The sequence below is a fragment of the Aegilops tauschii genome, chromosome 7 (genome assembly GCF_002575655.3).
Source record: "Aegilops tauschii subsp. strangulata cultivar AL8/78 chromosome 7, Aet v6.0, whole genome shotgun sequence".
Classification (NCBI taxonomy): Eukaryota; Viridiplantae; Streptophyta; class Magnoliopsida; order Poales; family Poaceae; genus Aegilops; species Aegilops tauschii.
In genome coordinates, this window is record NC_053041.3 from 572,968,027 (window position 1) to 572,988,715 (window position 20,689).

Here is a 20,689-nt window from a genome sequence, read left to right on the forward strand (position 1 = left end):
ATCAGGGCTCTGACACGGCCTACTTGCTACTCTATGTCGACGACATCATCCTGACGGCATGTACGTCTGGTCTCCTCAGTCAGCTCATGGCTCGTCTTCGCACTGAGTTCGCCATCAAGGACTTGGGTCCTTTGCACTACTTCCTCGGTGTCGAGGTGGTGCGCCGTCCGGATGGCTTCATCCTTCATCAGCGGAAGTACGCTCACGAGCTCCTGGAGCGCGCCGGCATGCTTAACTGTAAGCCCGCCGCTACGCCTGTTGATACGAAGGCCAAGCTTTCTGCCACAGATGGTTCTCCTACTTCGGATGCTGCTTTCTATCGGTCTATTGTTGGTGCTCTCCAGTACCTCACTCTGACTCGACCAGAGGTCCAGTATGTCGTGCAGCGGGTGTGTCTTCAAATGCATGCTCCTCGAGATGTTCACTGGGCTGCCGTCAAGCGGATTCTCTGCTATATCTGTGGCACTATGGATCTTGGCGTCACGCTTCACGCCTCCGCCGACACCGCCCTCACCGCCTACTCCGATGCAGACTGGTCAGGCTGCCCTGACACTCGTCGCTCCACTTCGGGCTATTGTGTCTACCTTCGACCCTCACTTATCTCGCTGTCATCCAAGCGACAGCCTACGGTCTCTCGTTCTAGTGCTGAGGCTGAGTATCATGCGGTGGCCAACGCCGTCGCCGAGTGTTCGTGGCTTCGCCGGCTGCTTCAGGAGCTCTCTTGCCCTGTTGACCGTGCCATGGTGGTCTACTGCGATAACGTCTCGGCGGTCTACCTCTCCGCTAACCCGGTGCATCATCGACGGACCAAGCATATTGAGTTGGATATTCATTTTGTTCGGGAACAGGTGGCCCTTGGCCATATTCGTGTTTTACACGTCCCTACTTCCCAACAATTTGCCGATATCATGACCAAGGGCTTGCCTACGGCGTCATTTGAGGAGTTCCGGTCCAGTCTTTGCGTCAGTCGCGGTGTCGTTTCGACTGCGTGGGGTGTTGAGTATATGTGTTATGTGCATATTGTGTATTCGGCCCGCCTCCTAATTCCTTGTATAGTTGAGGTCCGTGACCCACCTTTGTACATCATATATACGTGCCTATGCACGAAGAGCAATACATCGTGCAATCATAATCTCATACAATTACAACTTAGCCATGGCTCTCAGGGCCATTAATCCACATGCGGATTACTCGCCACTATCCCACCTATCTAGTCGTACGTGGTAACGATCGTTGCTCTCCAAGCAATCCTGCCGCGCTCTAATCTTGTCCCTCTAACTCAGATCCTCCTAAGCAGGACTTCCGCCGATCCTCCTAAGCATGACTTCCGCCGATGGTGAAGCTACGTTGAAGTATGGTCATCCTATTTTGTTTGAGTTAAATACACCATGGGTGCCTCAACTTGTCCGATACGATCACTTTGATGCTTAAACTTGTAAAATACATGAAACTAGTGCCGTAACTTGTCCGAACGTTCAAATACGGTTCCTCCGTCCGTATCCGGGCATATGCATAGCCCACATGGTGGGCCAACATGGCGTCGACTCCACATGTCAATTCCTGTGAGAGGAGTGGGCTGGTTGTTTTACAAAAAATTCCTTGTACTTTAAATAATTTTCACAAAAAGCTCCTGATATTTTATTTAAATATGCCAAACTGCATTGATCTCACCTGTCAGATTTAGGCCCCGCATGTCAGCATGTGGGATAAAATAGAGTATAATAAAAAAAAATAGCGCACCGGCAGGGTTTGAATTCATTACCTCACGCACAACGTTCACATGTGCTAACCAATAAGCCAAGAATAGTTATCTACGCAATATCCAGATACAGTACTATTTATTAGGGATATCAGACGAAATAATAAAGAGAAATAAAAAAGAAAAAGGTTGACTTGCAGAAAATTTCGAAAATTATTAAGAAATTCTCACGTTTGAAAAAAAGAGAACAACTCAACATATTACCTGCCATCAACTTAAAAAAGTGTTAGTGCCTTTTTCTAAAAAGCAAGATATTTTGGAAAATTCTCACTTGTATTAAGAAATTGTAAACGTGTATTTGAAAAATGCCCGTCACGCATTCAAAAAAATTACAACATCTATTTCATAAAATGTTTGATATGTATTAAAATAATTATTGTGTAAAATTATTCTTACATTTCTACAAACACGTTTAATATGTTTTAACCCATTTATAGAATTTGTTTTTTTTACACAATCATTTTTAATATGCATTGAACAATTTTCAAAATACAACTTTGTTGATTTTTTAATAATTATATATTCTAAAAATACAATGAAGATACAAAATAATTCTCCGTACTTGTGGTCCTGAATGAAGATACAAAAAAAAATTACGCAATATTTCATAATGTACGTTGAACTTTTTAAATCCACACAAATTTTACAAACAGTTCATGTTTACCTCTTTGAACTACAAATAATAAAAATAGAATAAATAATTTAATAGACAATAGTTGCATATTTGTATATTGGACATTTAAAATATATTGTAAAAACCAAACAGTAACTTGAAAAATTATAATGGAAATTGCAGTGTCTTGGCGTCTAGCGTGCGTGCTATTTAACGTGGAGGTCCCAGGGTCGAAACCAATTCGATGATGCAGTATATTTTTTAATGGCTTATTTCTGACTTTAATTAAATCTCACGGGATTTTCTGAAAAAAAAAACTCGTACGCATTTCACCCAGCGCAGGCAACGCTCACCCATTGATCTGTGGGCCAGCCGCCAGCTGTCACACCGCAGCGAGAGCAAATACGGTGGCATACGGACATACGGATGGAGGCACCGTATATGCACCATGCGACAAGTTGTAGCATCATTTTTATGTATTTTATAAATTTAGGCACTAAACTGACCGCAACGAATAAGTTTAGGCAATGATGTAGTTAACTCATTTTGTTTAGAACGACACTTTCGCCCGCCGGTCCTAGCATGGGCCAAGGTGATTCCAGATTTCCAGCTGCTTTGCACGTCACCATGGTGGACTCGCAGTCTCGCGGCAAAGCTCTGACCCCTCATGTCATGCCACGCACTAAAATTCAGCGCTGCAGCATCCATTCATTCGTTGAAACTACTTGCCTCTTGTCCCCATTTCCCACTCTCTCCTGTCCTTTCTTGACGGAGGGGACGCACGAGCAGCACAACTTGGCCAGAAAAATATGCCTGCCGGGGTCATCACGCAGTAGGACTTGACCCGTCTCCGCCATTCACCTGTAAATTCGGCTGCGCCCCTGCAAACGGAAGCGCTCCACCATCACCATGCCACTGATCACTGCCACTTTCATGGCCCTTGCCTGCTTGTGCTTGGATCCTGCAGTGGGTGCGGCGGCGACACTCTCGGCGCGGCGTCCGCTGCGGGGCAACGACACGCTGGTCTCCGCACAGGGCAAGTTCGAGCTCGGCCTCTTCAGCCCGGCCGGCAGCTCCGACGGCAGGTTCTACCTCGGGATCTGGTACAAGAACATCCCCGGCCAGACCGTCGTCTGGGTCGGCAACCGCGCGACTCCTCTGTCTGGCCTCGCCTCCGCCGAGCTCCGGGTCTCCGCCGACGACGGCAACCTCGAGCTCGTCGGTCCCACCAGCGCCTCCGCCTCGCCGGTCGTGGTGTGGTCTTCGAACCTCTCTTCTTCCTCGTCGCCAAGCTCAAACAACACGGCGGAGATCCGCGACAACGGCAACCTGGTCCTTGTCGACGGCGGCAACTCCTCCAACGTGCTGTGGCAGAGCTTCGACCACCCAACGGACACGTATTTGCCGGGGGCGTGGCTCGGGGAGAACAAGCTCACCGGCGAGTACCAGGCGCTGACGTCATGGCGGAACGCCCAAGACCCCGCGCCGGGAATGTTCTACGACACGCTGGACCCCAACGGTACCGCCGAGTTCTTCATGCTGTGGAACCGCTCCCGCATGTACTGGCGGGGCGGCGTCTGGACGGGGGGCCGCTGGAAGGGCGACGTTGGGGCGGCGACTGGACGGGGCACCAACCTCTACAACACGACGTTCGTCGACACGCCGGCGTTCCGGGGCACCACCACGGTGCTCACCGACAACGCGACCATCACGCGCCTGGTGCTCGACCTCAACGGCCAGAAGAAACAGTTCGTCTGGGTGCCTGCGAGCCGGAGCTGGCAGTTGTTCTGGGCGGCGCCCACCGTGCAGTGTGACGCGTACGCGCTCTGCGGCGCATTCGGCGTCTGCAACCAGAGGAGCCAGCTGCCGTGCCGGTGCCCGCCCGGGTTCGCTCCGGCGTCGGAGAGGGACTGGACGCTCAGCGACTGGAGCGACGGGTGCCGCCGGAGCTCGCCGCTCGCGTGCGCGCACAATGGGTCGACGACGGACGGGTTCCTGGCGCTGCCGGACGTGAAGCTCCCGGACGAGCCGCTCGCCATGACCGCCGCCCAGAGCAAAGCAGAGTGTGAGTCGACTTGCCAAAAGAACTGTTCGTGCCAGGCCTACGCCTTCTCCGCCGGGGCCGGGGGTTGCTCCGTCTGGCACGGAGAGATCCGCAACCTTGAGCAGCTCTTCCCGGACTCCAGCAGCCCCGGGTCAGACTTTTATCTCCGGCTTTCACAAAGAGCATTGCAAGATCTCCATGGCGGACACGGGAAGAAAGGGGGGAGAAAATCATGGCTTGTCTTTGGCATCACACTGGCCGTTGTAGCAGCATTGGGCGCGTCGGTCATACTAGCCTGGAGGATTCTTCTTGCCCGGAGAAGACTGGTTGTGTACATGGAGAACGAGAATGGATCCTCCTTGGTTGTGTACAGCTACGCCGACCTCCGTGCCGCCACCAACAACTTCTCGGAGCGGTTGGGCGGCGGAGGCTTCGGCTCGGTGTACCGCGGGGTCCTGAAGCAGCACAAGGGAGGCAGCACGATCCAAGTCCAAGTGGCAGTCAAGAAGCTGGAAAGTCTTGCGCGGCAGGGTGACAAGCAATTCCGGGCGGAGGTGAGCACGCTGGGGCTCATCCAGCACGTGAACCTCGTCCGCCTCCTCGGGTTCTGCTCGTCGGGCGACGAGAAGATGCTCGTGTACGAGTACATGCCCAGAGGCTCCCTCACCGGCTCCTTTTTCGGCGGCGGCGCATGCCCGAGCTGGCGCGACCGGTACTGTGTCATGCTCGGCGTGGCGAGAGGGCTGACCTACCTGCACGACGGCTGCCGCGAGCGCATCATACACTGCGACATCAAGCCGGAGAACATCCTGCTGGACGAGGACATGTCCCCGAAGATCGCCGACTTCGGGATGGCGAAGCTGGTGGGTAGGGATTTCAGCCGCGCCCTGACGACGATGCGAGGCACCATCGGGTACCTCGCCCCAGAGTGGATCTCCGGGCAGCCAATCAGCGCCAAGGCGGACGTGTACAGCTTCGGCATGGTGCTCTTCGAGCTCATCTCGGGACGACGTAACTCCGAGAGGTACGGCGAGCTAGAGGCCGCAGGGACTGAGGCGAGGGAGTCCTTCACCTTCTTCCCCGTATGGGCCGCGGGAAAGGTTGTGGAAGGAGAGGTGGGCGTCGTGGCTGACCCGCGGCTGCACGGCGAGGTGATGCCGGAGGAACTGGAGCGGGCGTGCAGGGTGGCGTGCTGGTGCATCCAGGACGAGGAGGCGCAGCGCCCAACCATGGCGCAGGTCGTGCAAGCGCTCGAGGGCGCCATCCACGTCCATGTGCCGCCGGTGCCACGGGCACTGCAGCGCCTCGTCACGTAATTGGTGGCGGCGCGGAAGCGTTTCCTGTGCCAAGGACGACATGATTAAGTACTCCATCCGTAAACTCACAACCCAATTTACGTTAGTAGTTGTTGGGTGGTCTTGAATCTCTACTCCCTCTGTTCCTAAATATAAGTTTTTGTATGGATTTCATTATGGACCACATACAGATGTGTATAGACGTAGTTTAGAGTGCGGATTCACTCATTTTAACTACAAAGACTTATATTTAAAAACTTTTATCAGCAACTTCGCCGCAAAGAAACAAACAAACTTTTATCAGCAACTTTTGGCTACTAGACGAAGGTGCGGAGCAAGAATGCTCCTCAAACAACTTTTGTTTGACAAACACCAATGGATACGCGGGGAGCAGCCGTTGTGGACACGGCGACCGCCGGTCTCCTCAATCAACCTTTGTTCTGACTAGAGCGCTATATACCGTAGAGCGCAGGCGGGTAGGAAGCCCGTCCACTTTTCACACACGATGGCAAGACTTTGGGAGATCAGGAAAAGCAACGACCGGTCCATGTCAACACACGCAACATTTATTCGTTTAGATATGGGTACAGCTTCTTCTCGTGACGTGATTAAACTAACGGTGGTTGGCTAATGAAATTAATGAACGTTTGTGACACGCTGCCGGCATGATTAAACTTGAATACTACTCCCTTGGTCCGTTTGCAGATACATCCGTTTGAGCGACAGTTGTTTCTGAACAGAGGGAGTACAGGGTGCCGGCATGATTTATACTCCCTCCGTTTCAAAATAGATGACCCAACTTTATACTAATTTATAGCAGGTAGAAAAAACATTCATGACATGGAATTAGTTTTCATCTAGTTATACTTCTCGCCTCTCTTACTACTACTAGTCTATGCTGAAACTCACACTTAGGATCAATCACATCATATCCCGAACGTACGTGGCACGAAAAATCGATAGCCGAGGATACGGTTCGTGCTCTTAGTTTTCTTTATTTATTTCTAGGACACCAATAGCATCACACAAACTCTTTTACGGACTCAAGATTACCTGACAGTCTAACCATGATCAGTTTGTGACTGTACAAGCACAACAGCCAGCGTGAGCTCATCTCATTCATAGCTGGTAGAAAAAAGTTATGTCCCTGATACGGAAATTGAATTCAGCTCCCGGGAGCACATGCCCCGGGGCCCAAAAATAATTTTTGAAATGTCAAAAAAATTAAGACAAATTTTTGTGTGTTATTAGTCACATCCAGATGCTACCTGCAAATTTTCAGCCAAAAAGATTAAGCATTTTGGCCTGTGCAATAAAAAAACAAATTGAACACCAAATGTTATCCCAAAATATCACCCTAAATTTGTTTTTTTTCACCGACGAAACACCGCTGCTCCGTTTCGCATGAAAATTATCAAGCATGCTTGCAACACCAACACAATCATCTACAAAATAATTCAGAATTTTTTGAAAACATTTACTATTTTTTTGGGGTACTGTTCACCCGGGAGCTAACACGACCCTCCCTATGTTATACTAGTACCTTGGGCCAGGAGGTCACATGCATCAAATAGGTCTCTGTCCATACGTCTAAAAAGATTGCCGTCCTTAAATAATACTCCCTCCGTTAAAACTACTCCTTCCGTACAAGTTAGTACAAAGTTGAGACACTTACTTTGGGATGGAGGGGGAGTATAAGAATATTTTTCGAGCTATGTTACCTTGAAAAACTATCTGATATTGTACGGAGGCAGTATAAGATGTTCTAATTTAAATCAGATGTATAGGATGTTCTAACATTTTTCTGAATTGAATTTATATACATTTTCTAGTGCTTTTATTCACTCATTTCAATCTGTATATGGTTCATATTAAAATATCCAAAACATCTTATATTTTTAAACGGAGGAAGTATGTCTGACGCGCATGTGATACATGCCAAGTCTGAATCTTGACGCCAGTGAAGCTGTCGATAGTCATGTCCAGTTGTCGCCGTGTGCAGCCACACATTTCTCCAGATACGCCTGGTATGTTCTCCTCAAACACCATGCATGCTCGGCGAATTCAGCTAGGTAGGAACTGAAATTTCATATGGCGACCACAAGCCTGCAACAAAGCAGACTGTCAGGAACCAAACAAAACCCCAAAGGCAGCCAGCACAAAGTTCTCCACCCGTCCAATAGAATGCAATGGAAGGAGATGACAACAATTAGCAATCGTCAAGACATCTCATCCATAAAATTTGAAGATGCAGGGAAGGGAAGCAATGCTGTGTGGCCATGACATCCAAAAGCGTAACCAAATTTTCAATCAAAATACCAGTAGTGTGTGCTTCAGCGTCGTTGCGGTGCAGATATTGCTCCCACGATCACGAGAGATCATCAACCGAATATGTGGAGCAGCTTTCCAGCTCTCACCAAGGGCGGGCTTTGGAGCTCCATTCCCGGCGACCATATGATTCGTTACCTAGAGTAACACAAAATCAAAATGGTCGGTTGATGGATAGACATGATAACTGCATTGTTTTTGTTTCACATCTGACCAAAATTCAAAAATTCTAACATCTAGTCCGTGAATGCTTGCAGGAAATCAATTGAGAAAATTACAAGTGCAAGGCTTTCTTCTTTGATAAGATAAAATTACAGGATCTTTTACTGTTCTCTCCAACGATCACGGCTCTCACTAGGGACATGAACCCTGACAGACAGGTAAATTCAGGGACTACAGCTTAATATAAAACAGAATATGTACATAGACAAATAAACCCTACTCAACAGTTTACCCACAAACTACCCTCTGATAAAGTAAACAGGAAAAATTTACAGATGAGATGAGACTTCTCCAAATGCACGGCACACCTTGTTCTCCAATAAGATGGCATACTTAATTAGTAAACAGTGGAAATGGTCAACAGTGTATACACAATAAATTGGTTATTACAAACAAGAAATACTAAAAGAAAAAGAGGCTAGTTGAACAACAGTCAAACATGCTTCTTGATTTTCTCCAGGAGATTCATGGTGACACTGAATGAAGTATGGGTGGCTTTCACAAAAAAAAAATGGTATAACGATGCTTCATCTGAGACTAAGTGATAAAAAGTTGAATCCATGTGTTCGCTCCAAATAACAGAACTATGCTCAAATCGAAATGAATGACTACCAATCAAGTTAGAGCAGGCGGGATTACCAGAACAGATAGATTGTGCTTATGTGCCAACTTCTTAAGAATCATCGCCACTGATATCATCATCGACCGCCCTGCTGGGTTTAATACAGGTTCACAGAAAAGAAACAGCATTTCTTTTAGTTCAGGTACACTTCAAAGAAGTAATGATGCCCCTCTCGACAAGCAATCATGTCAGCAAATAATGCTTTTAGAACTCAAATTATTGACAAAGACATAGTGAACTATTATAAATTCAAATTATCAATGTCAGGCTGCATATTTGTGAATTAGTTGTGCTGTGTTGTTTAAGTTAATGATTGGAAACAATCTATCTTGCACAATCTGACCGCTACACCAATTTTCTACATTTCGCAACTCAAGAAATTGTATATGTTATGTCTCTCTTGGGACATTGAACCTTAAGGCGTGAGTTAGTTCTAGTATAGCTAAAGTGCTAAACTGCATCATATAATGTACAAAAGAATAATCAATCAGACAAGGCTATGCAAGAACCTTGTGAATTCTTCCCGCCGATAATGGGAGCAAGTAGAGATGATACCGAGTCAATGATAAGCAGGCATATCTTGTTACTGCCATTAGTTACCTATTAAGCTTGTGACACGTGAGAAAAGAGTTTAGGATAATAAAAAGGGAGATTGAAGACAATCCTATTTCCCTTCATACTAACCTTGCAATTCAATGAGACTTCAAGTCGATCTAGTACTTCAAACAAAGCAAATATATCAAATACAGATTCACAAATGATACTGCTCATGACCCTCTTAAGCCTCATATCCTTTGGCTGCATGTTGGAAATCGGGTGCTTAGAAATCACATGGTCCAGAAGTTTTAGGGTAATCTAATGATTGCCAAAGCAAATGGCATTCTGACATTCTACTTACACCACAAGAATGATAAAAGATATGATAACTCCCTGAAGAGTGAAGACAATGGTAGGAGCAGGGCAGGAACATGGATCCCTGGTTTATTACTAACCTCTTTGATCAAAGAGATGGGAAGTTCATCAAGAATGTGAGCAATTCGGCTAGGGGAGAATGAATTACTAGTATCCAAGTAGAGAACAGCACCCATATGCCTGGCTGCAACATGTGCAGCAGAATATAGACAGACCTGCAGTTGATGTAACTCTGCATTATGAGTAACTCTGCAGTTGTTCCACGGCTCAATGTTCACAGCTAAGCATATTAGCCATCTTGAAGTTGAGAAAAGAAAGATCAATCGTGTTTTCACCTGTGTTTTACCAGAAGATGACTGGCCGGTTATTTCTGTCAACTGGCCTTTGCGCAGCCCACCTCCAAGAAGCGTGTCAATGCTGGGAATTCAGGACACGATAAGTTACAATATATTCTACTGCTTCTTAGGACAGTGTGATTTTCTGCATGATGATGGGGAGGTTCTCTAGACAGAGATCGGCAGGTTCATGACACGAGGCATCAATTGACAGGGAACCAAATGATTACATTCGAGATAGGAGTACCCTTCAAGTCCGGTAGGGAGGAAATGTTTTCCTTCTGCCGCATCTTTGAGCAGCTGCATCCCATCCGACCATGGTACGCACCGATCTTCAACGTGAGGTTGCTCTTCATTCATGTCCTGTATCACATCTCACAAGTGAAGCAGTGAAAAACTTGAAATGCTCAATGCATAAACACAGTTGGATTACAGTTCGGTTTCGGCTGAAGATCTGAAGTGTTCGATGCATCAGTTGTCTGTTTGGAGATAGAAATTACCATGTGGGCTCTCCCTCCCTGTCCAGAGCCGAGCAGTAGGCAAGCCGTGCAGCAGGCCAACGACTCCTGCGCGAGGGGAGTGGACGAGCAGTTGCGCGAGACCGCTGTCCTCCACCCCTCCTCCTCCTCCTTGCGTGTCTCTCGGCGTCGGCGCTCGGGGTCGGAGGTGCAGGCGGCAGCCACTAGCCGACGGAGGCCAGAGGGTACCAGGGAGCACCGCCGTCGTGCCGCGCCGTCGCGGGCGGGGGAGGCAGAGAAGGGAACTGGCAGTGGCGGGGCAGCAGTACGGAATGGGGCGCGGATCGCGCGGTCGTTGCTTGGAGGGAGGGGGGCGGGAGGAGGACAGCGGGGCGTCCGTCCAGTGGTGGCGCGGCGCAGCAGAGGCGGCGGCCGGCGGGGCAGGGCACACACTCACACGGGACGGAACGCGGAACGGGATAGCGCCTGCCTCTGTCAGCTTAATGGGCCTCCCTGTGCGTGCCTTGGTGGGTTGTTGTAGTTGGGCTGGACCCAGGCCGATTTTACAATAATTACTCGCCTTGAGATCTTCAAAACTAGATCCATGTTAATGTGCCTAAAAAAAGATCTATATTAATGAATTTGGACAAAAAAATAAAAAACTGAATAAAAATAGCAAAAAACATAAATGAAAAAGCAAAATAAAAATGAAAACCATCGAAATCCGAAAAAATAGAAACCTGGAAGTGCAGTTGTGTTTTTTCAAAAAATAAATAAACTAGAAGCACAACTATGCTTTTCTCTTTTTAGGAAGAACATTTTTGCTTTTTCGTTGAAGCATAGATACGCTTCTCCCTTTTCTGGAGAAGCACATGACTGTGCTTTTTTCTTTCAGATTGTGCTTCACTTTTTGGGAAGCAGAACATCGTGAAAAAGCATTGCTTCTAAGAACCCTTTTTTTTTTGACAAAACCTAGGGAAAATCAAACAAGAACCTGAAAGCCAAAAAACAAAAATCGTTATAACACGTGCAGAAAAATAATCCAAAATCACAAGGGTGCGCCAGCTCATGACACCTGGTGGCTACTGGGCACACTAATTGAGGCGCTCCCAAGGCATGCAATTGACCTCCAAGGGAGCCCTCCAAATGACACTCCTTAATTAATTGCTCCCTTGTTTTGAAAGAGGAAATGGCCGATGCTACGATGGAATTGTTCGCAAATAAACCTGGCTTGGGTCACACACCCATTCTAAACACCCTAAAACCTATGAAACCCGTCAGGATCCAATCCACGCCTTCAACCCAAACATGGCTATGAGGGTCGGCACTTTCGGACACACAATATGTCAGCCTTTTTATAAAATGGTCGTGTCGTGCCAGTCGAAGGCCTCGGCTCAAGGATCGGCCCGACTTGTGACATAAAAAGGCCAACATGGCCTGGCACACATGTAGGTCAGCCTTCATTCATTTTCATCCTTTCGAGTCTTCTACATTTTAAGAATTAAGAAAATCTGAAAATTTATGGAAAAATCTAAATAAATAAGAAATACACAAATATAAAAGTTAAGAAAAAATACAAAAAATGTAAAAGAGACGAAGTGTCATATAGATAAATATAGCTGCCTCGTAAAAACCTTTTAGTTAAACTCCCCTTGAAGACGAACCCAATAAAAAAAAGAGTACAAAGCTACTTGCTCGAAAATGAGAATTATAAAAGTAAAAAAACACAAAAGAAAAGAGTATTACAAAAGTAAATTATCTATCATTCAAAAAAATTGGATTTTTTGAATTTTTATTTTTTTTTGATTTTTTTCTTTAGCGCGGGTGCAGATGAGTCTGGGCTCAGAAATGGATATTAGAAAAGAAAACTACAAGATGGGCCGCATGGATAACGAAGCCGGAGCCACTGTCGGGTCGTCCAAAAAAAAACGTGTCGGGCCGTCGAAAAAAGGACTGTCACGACACCGACGAAGGTGGCGGCGGCGGCGACGACGACACTGACGCCGGCGGGGAGAGGGACGGCGCAACCGGAGTAGACGGTAGCGGCGTCCCTCCTCATCCTATTCCCCCTCCCACTATCCAACCGGCGGCACCGCATCCAACCACAGCAGCGTGAGCTCGGCGGTGACCAGGAGTGGCGACAGCAACGACGCCGTCGCCGGCGTGCTTCTCCCCCGACGCTGGACTGGTCAGGCCCCGCTCCTCCCCCTCTACTTCATTCCCCCGCTTGTCCTCTTAATTTCTATTCCCTTTGGTTCATTAATCTGTAGTGTTCTTGGTCTTGTTCTTGGATAATGTCTAGGGTTCTTGGTCTGCTGCCAAGATTGGTCATATTTGTTAATACAACTTAGCTCATATGTCTTCTAGATACCTGTTCTAGGATCTGAGCTCTCTCTTCTCTCTGAATTCAACTAAGGCATGAGGAACCAGGGGGGGGGGGGGGGGGGGTAGCTATCAGATCCATTGTGTAGGTCAATTTATCAATGTTTTGACTCTGATCTTGAACTACAGGGTTGCAATGTTTTGGTATCAACACTTGTAAAAAAAAATAGCAGGAGAATAAAGATTATATAAAAAAATGTCTTAGTAGTGGTAAACAAGCATATAATCCCTCCCAGGTAGTAACAATAACTTTATTGAGGGGATGGTTAAGCAATGCTAGAAAAAGATAACATGATGAAATTAAAGTTACACAAACTTATGAAGGTGGGGCTGTATCTTTTTTTGAGAAACACCACAACAAGAACAGTTTCAGTACTTTTTGTAGCAATGACAAACATTCTGATGATTTTGTTGGTCAAGATTCATATCCAAATAATTGTACAGCTGCCTACATCGCTGCTGGCGCAGTCACATATTAAGCCAGCTTAAACCAGAGGGACACTTGAGCTTGCGCTAGATTGTGGTCACATGCCAAGCTAGCTTAAACCAGAGACACTTGAGTTTGTGCTAGATTAATGTATGTAGCTGTTTAATTTAAACTACCTGATGCATGCAACTATCAGTATTCTACAATCTACATATGCTTGTGTGGTTGTGTTTGTGCCCATACAACTGAAGATCTGAAATCTTTTTTGTTTAAAGTACCAGCCAATTTTCTAGGTTATGCATTCTGAAAATCTTGTGTCATTTGGTTTAGGAAATGATCTTGTCTTTGTCAATGGCTCACTGCAAAAAAGAAAACTTCTTCTTTCATTTGTCACTGCTAAGAAAGATACACTGGAAAAAGGTTCTCCTTATATTATGCTTTCTTCCGTTTATCAACAACGGAAAAGATAGGACTGAAGTGCCCTTAGTTTCAGTTGTAGAATCAGTCAAAATATGGCTCTTTGTGTCTGAATGTAGACATATATCCTTTTCTTTGTGTGAGATGACAAATACATCCTTTTCCTTTTGTGAGATGACAAATATGCTTCTTTATGTTAGAAACACCACCTTCCTCTTGGCAATATATTTTTCTGCTGATGCTTGGATAGATCGACTTGGTACCTGTCACCAAGTTCTGTTTCTCTGATGTATATCTTGTCATTATTTCTCTACTGGCTTGATTGTTGATTGCAAAAGGAAAGACTGCTATTATGTACATTCTTTCTTTGTTCATGTATACATTCTTCTGTGCATTAATTGCCCTTCATTGGCAATCATCACGGAAGTGCAGCAATCAATACAGATGGACCATATCCAACGCAGATGATGCATCTTTGCCAGATGATAGAAATTTGTATTTGCTTCATCTGCGTTGGACATGGTCCACGTCTTATTGTGAATTTGCTGGCTGTACTAGCCAGAAAAAATTACACAAAGTTCCATTCTTCACGAGGTTGGAGGATGGAAACATATAAGTTGTTACCGTACATTCATTTGATACTCAGATTTGTCATGTTCAGTACATTCCTCCCTCCCAGTCATCAGTCTATACTTGCTATTTCCACGTCCATTATGGCACTTGTTATTTTCTGTAGCCCCCAAGACAACAAGGAATTTCAAATGCATATATGAAAGAAAATGTATTGTAAACATGTCCAACATAAACTTAGAAGCGAAAATTCCTATCCTTAGCTCATGCTTTACTATTATGTTCTATGTAGGCAAATCCACAGTTGGAGCTGGTATCAACAATGTCAGTTCCTGGTAAGGATAGCAATATGCAGCAGCTAGTCCCAATGGCACCACCGGCAAGGGTTTCTGGTGGTGAACTAGTGGCGAAGGCTTCCGTTGGTGACAGTGGAAAGCAGCTGGTGCTGGTGGAGGGTGGAGGAAAGAGCTCCGGAGGGGTCAAGCTACGGGAGGATGAGGAGGACCTAGAGGTGAAGCTAAGGCGCATCATGGAGAATGTCCCCGTCCGTGTCAGCAACACCTCTGGGTCCTCCGCTGGTTCTGGCTCTGGCGACTTCCACCAGGTACTCTTTTTCTCTCCCACCCTCTCACAAGTGGAGAATTCAGCTAAAATGAGTGTCAAATTGAACCAATTTTTTTTATCTTTTCCTTATTATGCAGATGGGACTCACATATAACTCTACATTCTGGCTATGATGAGATTTATCTGTCAATTAGCACTTGAGTAGATGGTTGTAATGTTTTGGTGCAATTGCCATTTTATTTAATTTTTTCTTAAAAGGAAATTTTGGGTCTATGGTTCATCTGAACATGAATGATTGATTCTCAATGGTTGCAATGTTATGGTGAAGCCATTTTATTGAATTTTGTCTTATAATAAGAAAATTCCAAAAAAGGAGAACTAATTAAAAAGATTTTATTTTGATTTTCCCATCCTCATGGCCTTTCTATCTTTCTAATCTAATTTGAAATTGGATTCAAAAGAAAGCGGTTAGAATTTACTTCCTGCATACATACTTCTCTAGAAGCGCATACAATAATGCGTGGTAAAGGCGGAAAAATAGTATATTCAATCAAAATCAAAGGGCAAATTATCTTACCTACTATAGATCCCCTACTACCCTCTTAGACTTTTAAGGCGATATACCACCCAAAGAAAGGGTATGAAAATGCCGGGTGGAGTTAGCTTTTCGACGAAGACCCGTCAAGGAAATTTCGAGTCTATGGTTCATTTGAACGTGAGTTATTGATTCCGAATACTCCCTCCGTTTCTAAATATAAGACCTTTTAGACATTTCAATACGGACTACATATGGATGTATATAGACGCATTTTAGAGTGTAGATTCACTCATTTTGCTCCGTATGTAGTCTGTATTGGAATCTCTAAAAAAGCTTATATTTAGGAACGGAGGGAGTAGTTCTTTGGTGTCTATATAAGAAAAAACATGGTCCTTGCATGCAAAAATGCATGTACACAAGACCCTTTACCTGTTGATATTCTTAAGAGTACAGTATCGAAAGCACTTGACTAAATTTTGTGTATGCTGTTATGCAGTTGACTATACCAAAACAACAATATGTTTAAAATTTGCTCGATTCTTGAATATCTAGAATACAAGTTGGTGTGGATTTTTAGGTAACATCACTGAATACGAAAAATAAAAAGAATATGTTTTGCTGCATCACTTAATCAATGGGAGGTTTTAAGGCTGACGAATGACCACAGTTTGATAAAAGGTGAAGGTCTATTGAGTTATGATGTGATATAAGAGAAGGGATCAGATACAAGATCTTTGTATTTGTGGCTTAGCTGCGATCATAGGCATTATCACATGATAATGGGAAGTTTCAGTGGCTTATGAGTGCTGAAATAGAACGGAGGCCAGAATTGCTACCAGCCTACCAAGAGAAGGTTTAGTGTTTTGCTACTCACAACTTCATTTGAGTTATTAAAATGAAGTATTGCTGTTGACTTGTAGGCACAATCCTAGTTTAACTTTAAAACTGCTATTGACTTGTGTGTGGGTTCAGACTGATGCATACAATCACTGTGAGTGACTGGGTGGGACAAAGGTTGTCATTATAGCAGTGGAGATTGTCTTGCTGAGACTGTACACAAGTTCATTCATATTCTGCTCTCTTTGAGACTCGTGATAATAATAAACTCAAAGACACATTTTGTCTGTCATGTTTGTTCACCAGAATTCTTATCTCACATCCTTGTTTCAGGTTACATCATAGCAGCTGAAAATCATGATATTTATATTTGATTCCTCTTGTTCCAGCATTCACAGAGCCAGAGCAAAAAATTTCTTGATGTGTTGTCAACTATCTTATTTACTGAATTTTTTTAGGTACAAATCTAGGTCCAGATTTCTCAAGTTTCATGACATGAATAGTTTTGAGAACTTGAATGGTAATACATTGGTAGTTAATAATCTGGTGTTTTAACTGTAAGCACTCTTGTTTTGACAGTATCGGCAAATGAGGAGAAGGGAGCAGGACCGAATAACGAGGATGGAGAGTGATTACGAAAAGAGGAAACAGGTGGCTGAGTTCAATCTGCGGAGGGAGGAAAGACTGAGAGCAGCCGAGGAGCCTACAGCCAAGAAGCGCCTGAAACGCCAAAAGAAGAAGCAGCGTAAGAAAGAAAAGCGGGCTAAACCAAGCGGTGGTGGCGAGGAGGAACCCAACAGCGGAGTGCCTAACCGAGTGGAGGAGTCCTCAGACGATGACGAGGGTTCGGATTACGAGGGCGACGACAAGTTTAAGCAGTGCACATGAAGTTGCTGTCAGTCATTCCTGGATATTGTTTTTTCACCTGTAGAGATTCTGGATGGTATGGAAGACTGTCAGTCACTCCATGGTTTGGCTGTGGGCATGGACTAACACATCGGACGCTCGATCATGTAGTAATAGAGACTCGGAAACATGCTAATTGGGGCATTTGGGCGCTCTGTTAGTTTTCTGGAAACAGCTTGTCTGCTGTAAGATGAACAATCGGATGCCAGTGGAAATTCTACTGGACAGTACATGGGGATGGGGCATTGGCTTGTTGTGGTGGTATTTTTTTGCAATTTAGTCCTTGCAGACTCCAGACAGAACCTGCATCCCACTTCTTTCTCCTCTTCGTCACCGTGCTCCGACGCTGGCTGGCCTTGCTCCTCCCTCCCCCCACCTGTTAAAAATAATTCTGTAATTAGGGGAAAATCTCCCCTTGCCCAAACTGTCGTTGCGGTTTGTCCCGCAACCGGCGTCTCCCTTCGATCTCCTGGAACCGACGCCTCCTCGAGGGATCGTCGTGTCTCTTCGGGACATATAAAAGGGGGCCTGTAACCATCGATCAATCAATTCGATCATTCTGATTCAAAACACGTTATCAAGCACGTAGAACAGCCAGCGAGAGCGAAAGGCAACAGAGAAAGGAGAAGAGAGGAAGTACTCGCCGCCGGTGAGATGACAGGCCTTGTCTCCTTCTTCCTCCGTCTGATCCGCGAGGACGGTCGCCGCTACCGCCTCATTGCCCTTCGCCGCCATGGAGTTGGTGGCCACCACCGTTTCCATCGCCGGATGCAAGCCATCCGTCGATTCGGCCGCGGCGCCGCTGGACGTGGCGCTCCTGGCCGCCACCGTGTCGCTGGACGAGGTGCTCCTGGCCGCCACCGCGCCGCTGGACGCGCCCCCCGCGGTGCTCCCCTCGCCCCTGGACGCAACCACGATGGTGCTCCCTGCGCCCGTGGCCAGGCGCCCATGGGGTTCGACCCCTGGCTAGTGGCCGGCTCGAGCGCCTCCATGGTGCACAGGGCTGCAGCCGCGCCTGCACCGCCTCCTGGATCTCCGCCTCCACCACCTCCTCCGCCGGCCGCGTGGCTCGCGCCGTCGACGCCAACGCCCGCAGCCGAGGCCGCCGGCCCGCCCGGATACTACCCTGTGCCGATGCGCGCCGTCGTGAACAAGGAGGAGGCGCTCGCCTTTGTCTCCGCGCCGACCGGTGCCTCCGGAGTGGTCCGCCTTGGAGCCGGCATGGAGGGCGCTGACGCCACCGCCACACCTCAGCAGGAGACGGCTGCGGGCTCGAGCAGCCGAGCCGCACGACGCTTCGGGCGTCTCTTCGGGCGCGCCGTCGCCGCCATCGACCGTCGCCCCAGCCGCCGCCCCGGTTCGTGGGCTCCGACGAGCCTCGGACTCGCCAGTGCCGCACCAGGAACTGCTCGCCCAGATCACGTCGTCGTCGACTCTTCTTCGGACGAGGAGGGGTCGTCGGTGCTACGCCGGTGACCACCGGAATCGCAAGGGCCTGCGGCGGCCACTCCTCCCGCCGGCGCCGCCGCGTGATAGTGGGGATCGAGCAGAGGTGGTGGTGCGAGGTTCGGATACTCCGACCCTTATCCGATCCGCCCGCTCCCCCCTGTCTTGTGCGGTGCGGCGGCGAGTGGGCCGGCCAAAGGCCGGGCAGGCCCAGGCCCAGGCGCCTGAGGCGGCTGTTTCCTCTCCTGTGCGGTGCTGTGGCGGGTGGGCCGGCCAGAAGTGTGGAATTTTTTTTCTCTCTCTGTTTTCTTAACATTAGTACTAATTATTGTATTTGTGCAATTTTAGTCTATGTTTAGTACGGTTTAGTACTTAGATTGACTACTACTTACATTTTAGTCCTGTTCTAGATTTATTCTATGTTAGGACTTGTGTAATTATTAGTAGGTGTGTTTATATTATGTAATGGATTGATAATATAAATAAAGTACCGGATTTCATCTGGGAAGAATGACATGTCCCATGTGTTTACCACATCTCATTTTTATCGAACATGTCTTTGCGATTGAGATCTTCTCTCGCATATCAAACTTGCAAATTTTTGAATGTTTCTCCCTCATCTTATTTGAAATCACAAGGTAATGAGTTGTGATCTACTGCTTATTTGCAGACTATCCTCTCTTACTGTGAGGTCTACGCTTTGTCATTCTCGACAAACGATTACCTCCAACGTGTATTCCTTATATCTGAATTGTAGCATACACAAGGTAATGGCGATGTAGCCTATTACTGTGAGATCTAAGTGATCTTCAAAGTGTTATGTTCACACAATTGAGGTTGAGAATTTTTTCAAGTTTACACTTGAGTATCAAATTTTTGCATTCTTATTACACAACCATGATGGTTTTTAATTTACCACTCGTAAATTAATTATCTCTGGTTCTCCCATGTAGGCTAAGATGACTGCCAAAGAGTTTGAGGAGCTTGCCCTCAATGGCCACAATTACCCTACATGGGCTATGGACATCAAGATCAGTCTTGCGTCCCGTGGGATAGCGCGTGCAATACAACCCCCGGAGACTCCTCTCCCGGCTGGGGCCACGCCGCTGACAGAACAGCAGAACTATGCTGCCTTATTCATCATTAGGCACCATATTCATCCAGATCTCAAGTCTGAGTATTTACAGGAGGAATCTCCTAGTACTCTATTTCTGGCCCTCAAAACGAGGTATGAACAGCAGAAGGCAGTAGTCCTGCCAGAAGCACTCCATGATTGGACTCATCTCCGTCTTCAGGATTTCAAGTCCATCGGTGAGTACAATCATGCTGTTCATAAGATATGTTCCAAACTGCGCTTTTGTGAGAAGGAACCTACTGAGGGGGAGAAGATAGAGAAAACTTTGTCTACTATGCTCCCTTCAGATAGGATTCTCCAACAACAATACCGTGCTCGTAACTACACTGTCTATTCCGAGCTTATTCACATGTTACTTCAGGCTGAAAAGCATGATGAGCTACTTGCTAAGAATGGCTCTCAGCGCCCAGTTGGGGCACAACCTTTACCTGAAGTCCATCTGAATGTTGCAAATAGACAAAAGTTTAATGGTACCCCTCGGGGTAAACAATCCAATTTCGAGCATAAGCGAAAGCGCAATGGGAACAGGAGATCTAGATACCCAGGCAAGGGAAAAGGCACTTCAAAGCCCAGGCTTGATAAATCTAAGCTTTGCAACAAGTGTGGATGCTCCACGCATTCTACTGAAAAGTGCACAATGCCCAAGCATCTGGTTATGCTGTACCAGCAATCTCAGGGACGCAAAGCACCTCAAGGGAAAAGGTTTGAAGCCAACTTCAACCTTCATCCGGATAGCGCAAAAGGAGCTGGTAGTTCGCACGATGTTCCTCCTGGACCGAGCAACGCCGTGGTTCCTTATCTGCCTGAGGCTACTGCTGAAATGGAGAACACGTTGATTGAGTACACCGCAAACAACGTGTTTGGCGACTTCGACTAGTC

The 20,689-nt window shown here is 46.6% G+C and overlaps 4 protein-coding genes across 5 annotated transcripts; 3 read left to right on the top strand and 1 right to left on the bottom strand.

The window, feature by feature from the left end:
* The first annotated feature begins 3,098 nt into the window (after positions 1 to 3,098).
* On the top strand, positions 3,099 to 5,981 carry LOC109760694 (G-type lectin S-receptor-like serine/threonine-protein kinase At2g19130). Its single transcript, XM_020319503.3, has one exon. The coding sequence runs from the start codon at positions 3,282 to 3,284 to the stop codon at positions 5,730 to 5,732; it is 2,451 nt and encodes an 816-aa protein (XP_020175092.1). The 5' UTR covers positions 3,099 to 3,281; the 3' UTR covers positions 5,733 to 5,981.
* Positions 5,982 to 7,467: 1,486 nt separating this feature from the next.
* LOC109760691 (DNA repair protein RAD51 homolog 4) lies at positions 7,468 to 11,064 on the bottom strand. 2 transcript variants are annotated; one of them, XM_020319500.4, is made up of 9 exons: positions 10,631 to 11,064; positions 10,378 to 10,493; positions 10,131 to 10,212; positions 9,876 to 10,010; positions 9,568 to 9,681; positions 9,393 to 9,483; positions 8,901 to 8,971; positions 8,031 to 8,177; positions 7,468 to 7,817 (listed from the first exon to the last, which is right to left on the bottom strand). In XM_020319500.4, exons 1-9 carry the CDS (start codon positions 10,631 to 10,633, stop codon positions 7,776 to 7,778), a joined length of 801 nt encoding a protein of 266 aa, XP_020175089.1. In that variant the 5' UTR covers positions 10,634 to 11,064; the 3' UTR covers positions 7,468 to 7,775. The 2 variants fall into 2 exon arrangements, with proteins under 2 accessions (XP_020175089.1, XP_020175088.1); XM_020319499.4 differs by having other exon boundaries at positions 8,901 to 8,974.
* Positions 11,065 to 12,487: 1,423 nt separating this feature from the next.
* On the top strand, positions 12,488 to 17,493 carry LOC109760692 (uncharacterized). Its single transcript, XM_020319501.4, has 3 exons — positions 12,488 to 12,776; positions 14,677 to 14,988; positions 16,903 to 17,493. Exons 2-3 carry the CDS (start codon positions 14,707 to 14,709, stop codon positions 17,209 to 17,211), a joined length of 591 nt encoding a protein of 196 aa, XP_020175090.1. The 5' UTR covers positions 12,488 to 12,776; positions 14,677 to 14,706; the 3' UTR covers positions 17,212 to 17,493.
* Positions 17,494 to 19,634: 2,141 nt separating this feature from the next.
* On the top strand, positions 19,635 to 20,687 carry LOC109760697 (uncharacterized). The gene has a single exon (XM_045231563.1). The coding sequence runs from the start codon at positions 19,635 to 19,637 to the stop codon at positions 20,685 to 20,687; it is 1,053 nt and encodes a 350-aa protein (XP_045087498.1).
* The last annotated feature ends 2 nt before the right edge of the window (positions 20,688 to 20,689 follow it).

What these genes read in the sequence shown, in the direction of transcription:
- LOC109760694 (XM_020319503.3), top strand. Translation starts at nt 3,282, where the DNA reads ATGCCACTGATCACTGCCACTTTCATGGCCCTTGCCTGCTTGTGCTTG.
- LOC109760691 (XM_020319499.4), bottom strand. An exon ending in CATCTTCTGGTAAAACACAG is followed by an intron (nt 10,011 to 10,130) that starts GTGAAAACACGA and finishes CATCAACTGCAG; the next exon opens with GTCTGTCTATATTCTGCTGC. An exon ending in CGGCGGGAAGAATTCACAAG is followed by an intron (nt 8,975 to 9,392) that starts GTTCTTGCATAG and finishes TATTAAACCCAG; the next exon opens with CAGGGCGGTCGATGATGATA.
- LOC109760692 (XM_020319501.4), top strand. Translation starts at nt 14,707, where the DNA reads ATGTCAGTTCCTGGTAAGGATAGCAATATGCAGCAGCTAGTCCCAATG. An exon ending in GCTCTGGCGACTTCCACCAG is followed by an intron (nt 14,989 to 16,902) that starts GTACTCTTTTTC and finishes TTGTTTTGACAG; the next exon opens with TATCGGCAAATGAGGAGAAG.
- LOC109760697 (XM_045231563.1), top strand. Translation starts at nt 19,635, where the DNA reads ATGACTGCCAAAGAGTTTGAGGAGCTTGCCCTCAATGGCCACAATTAC.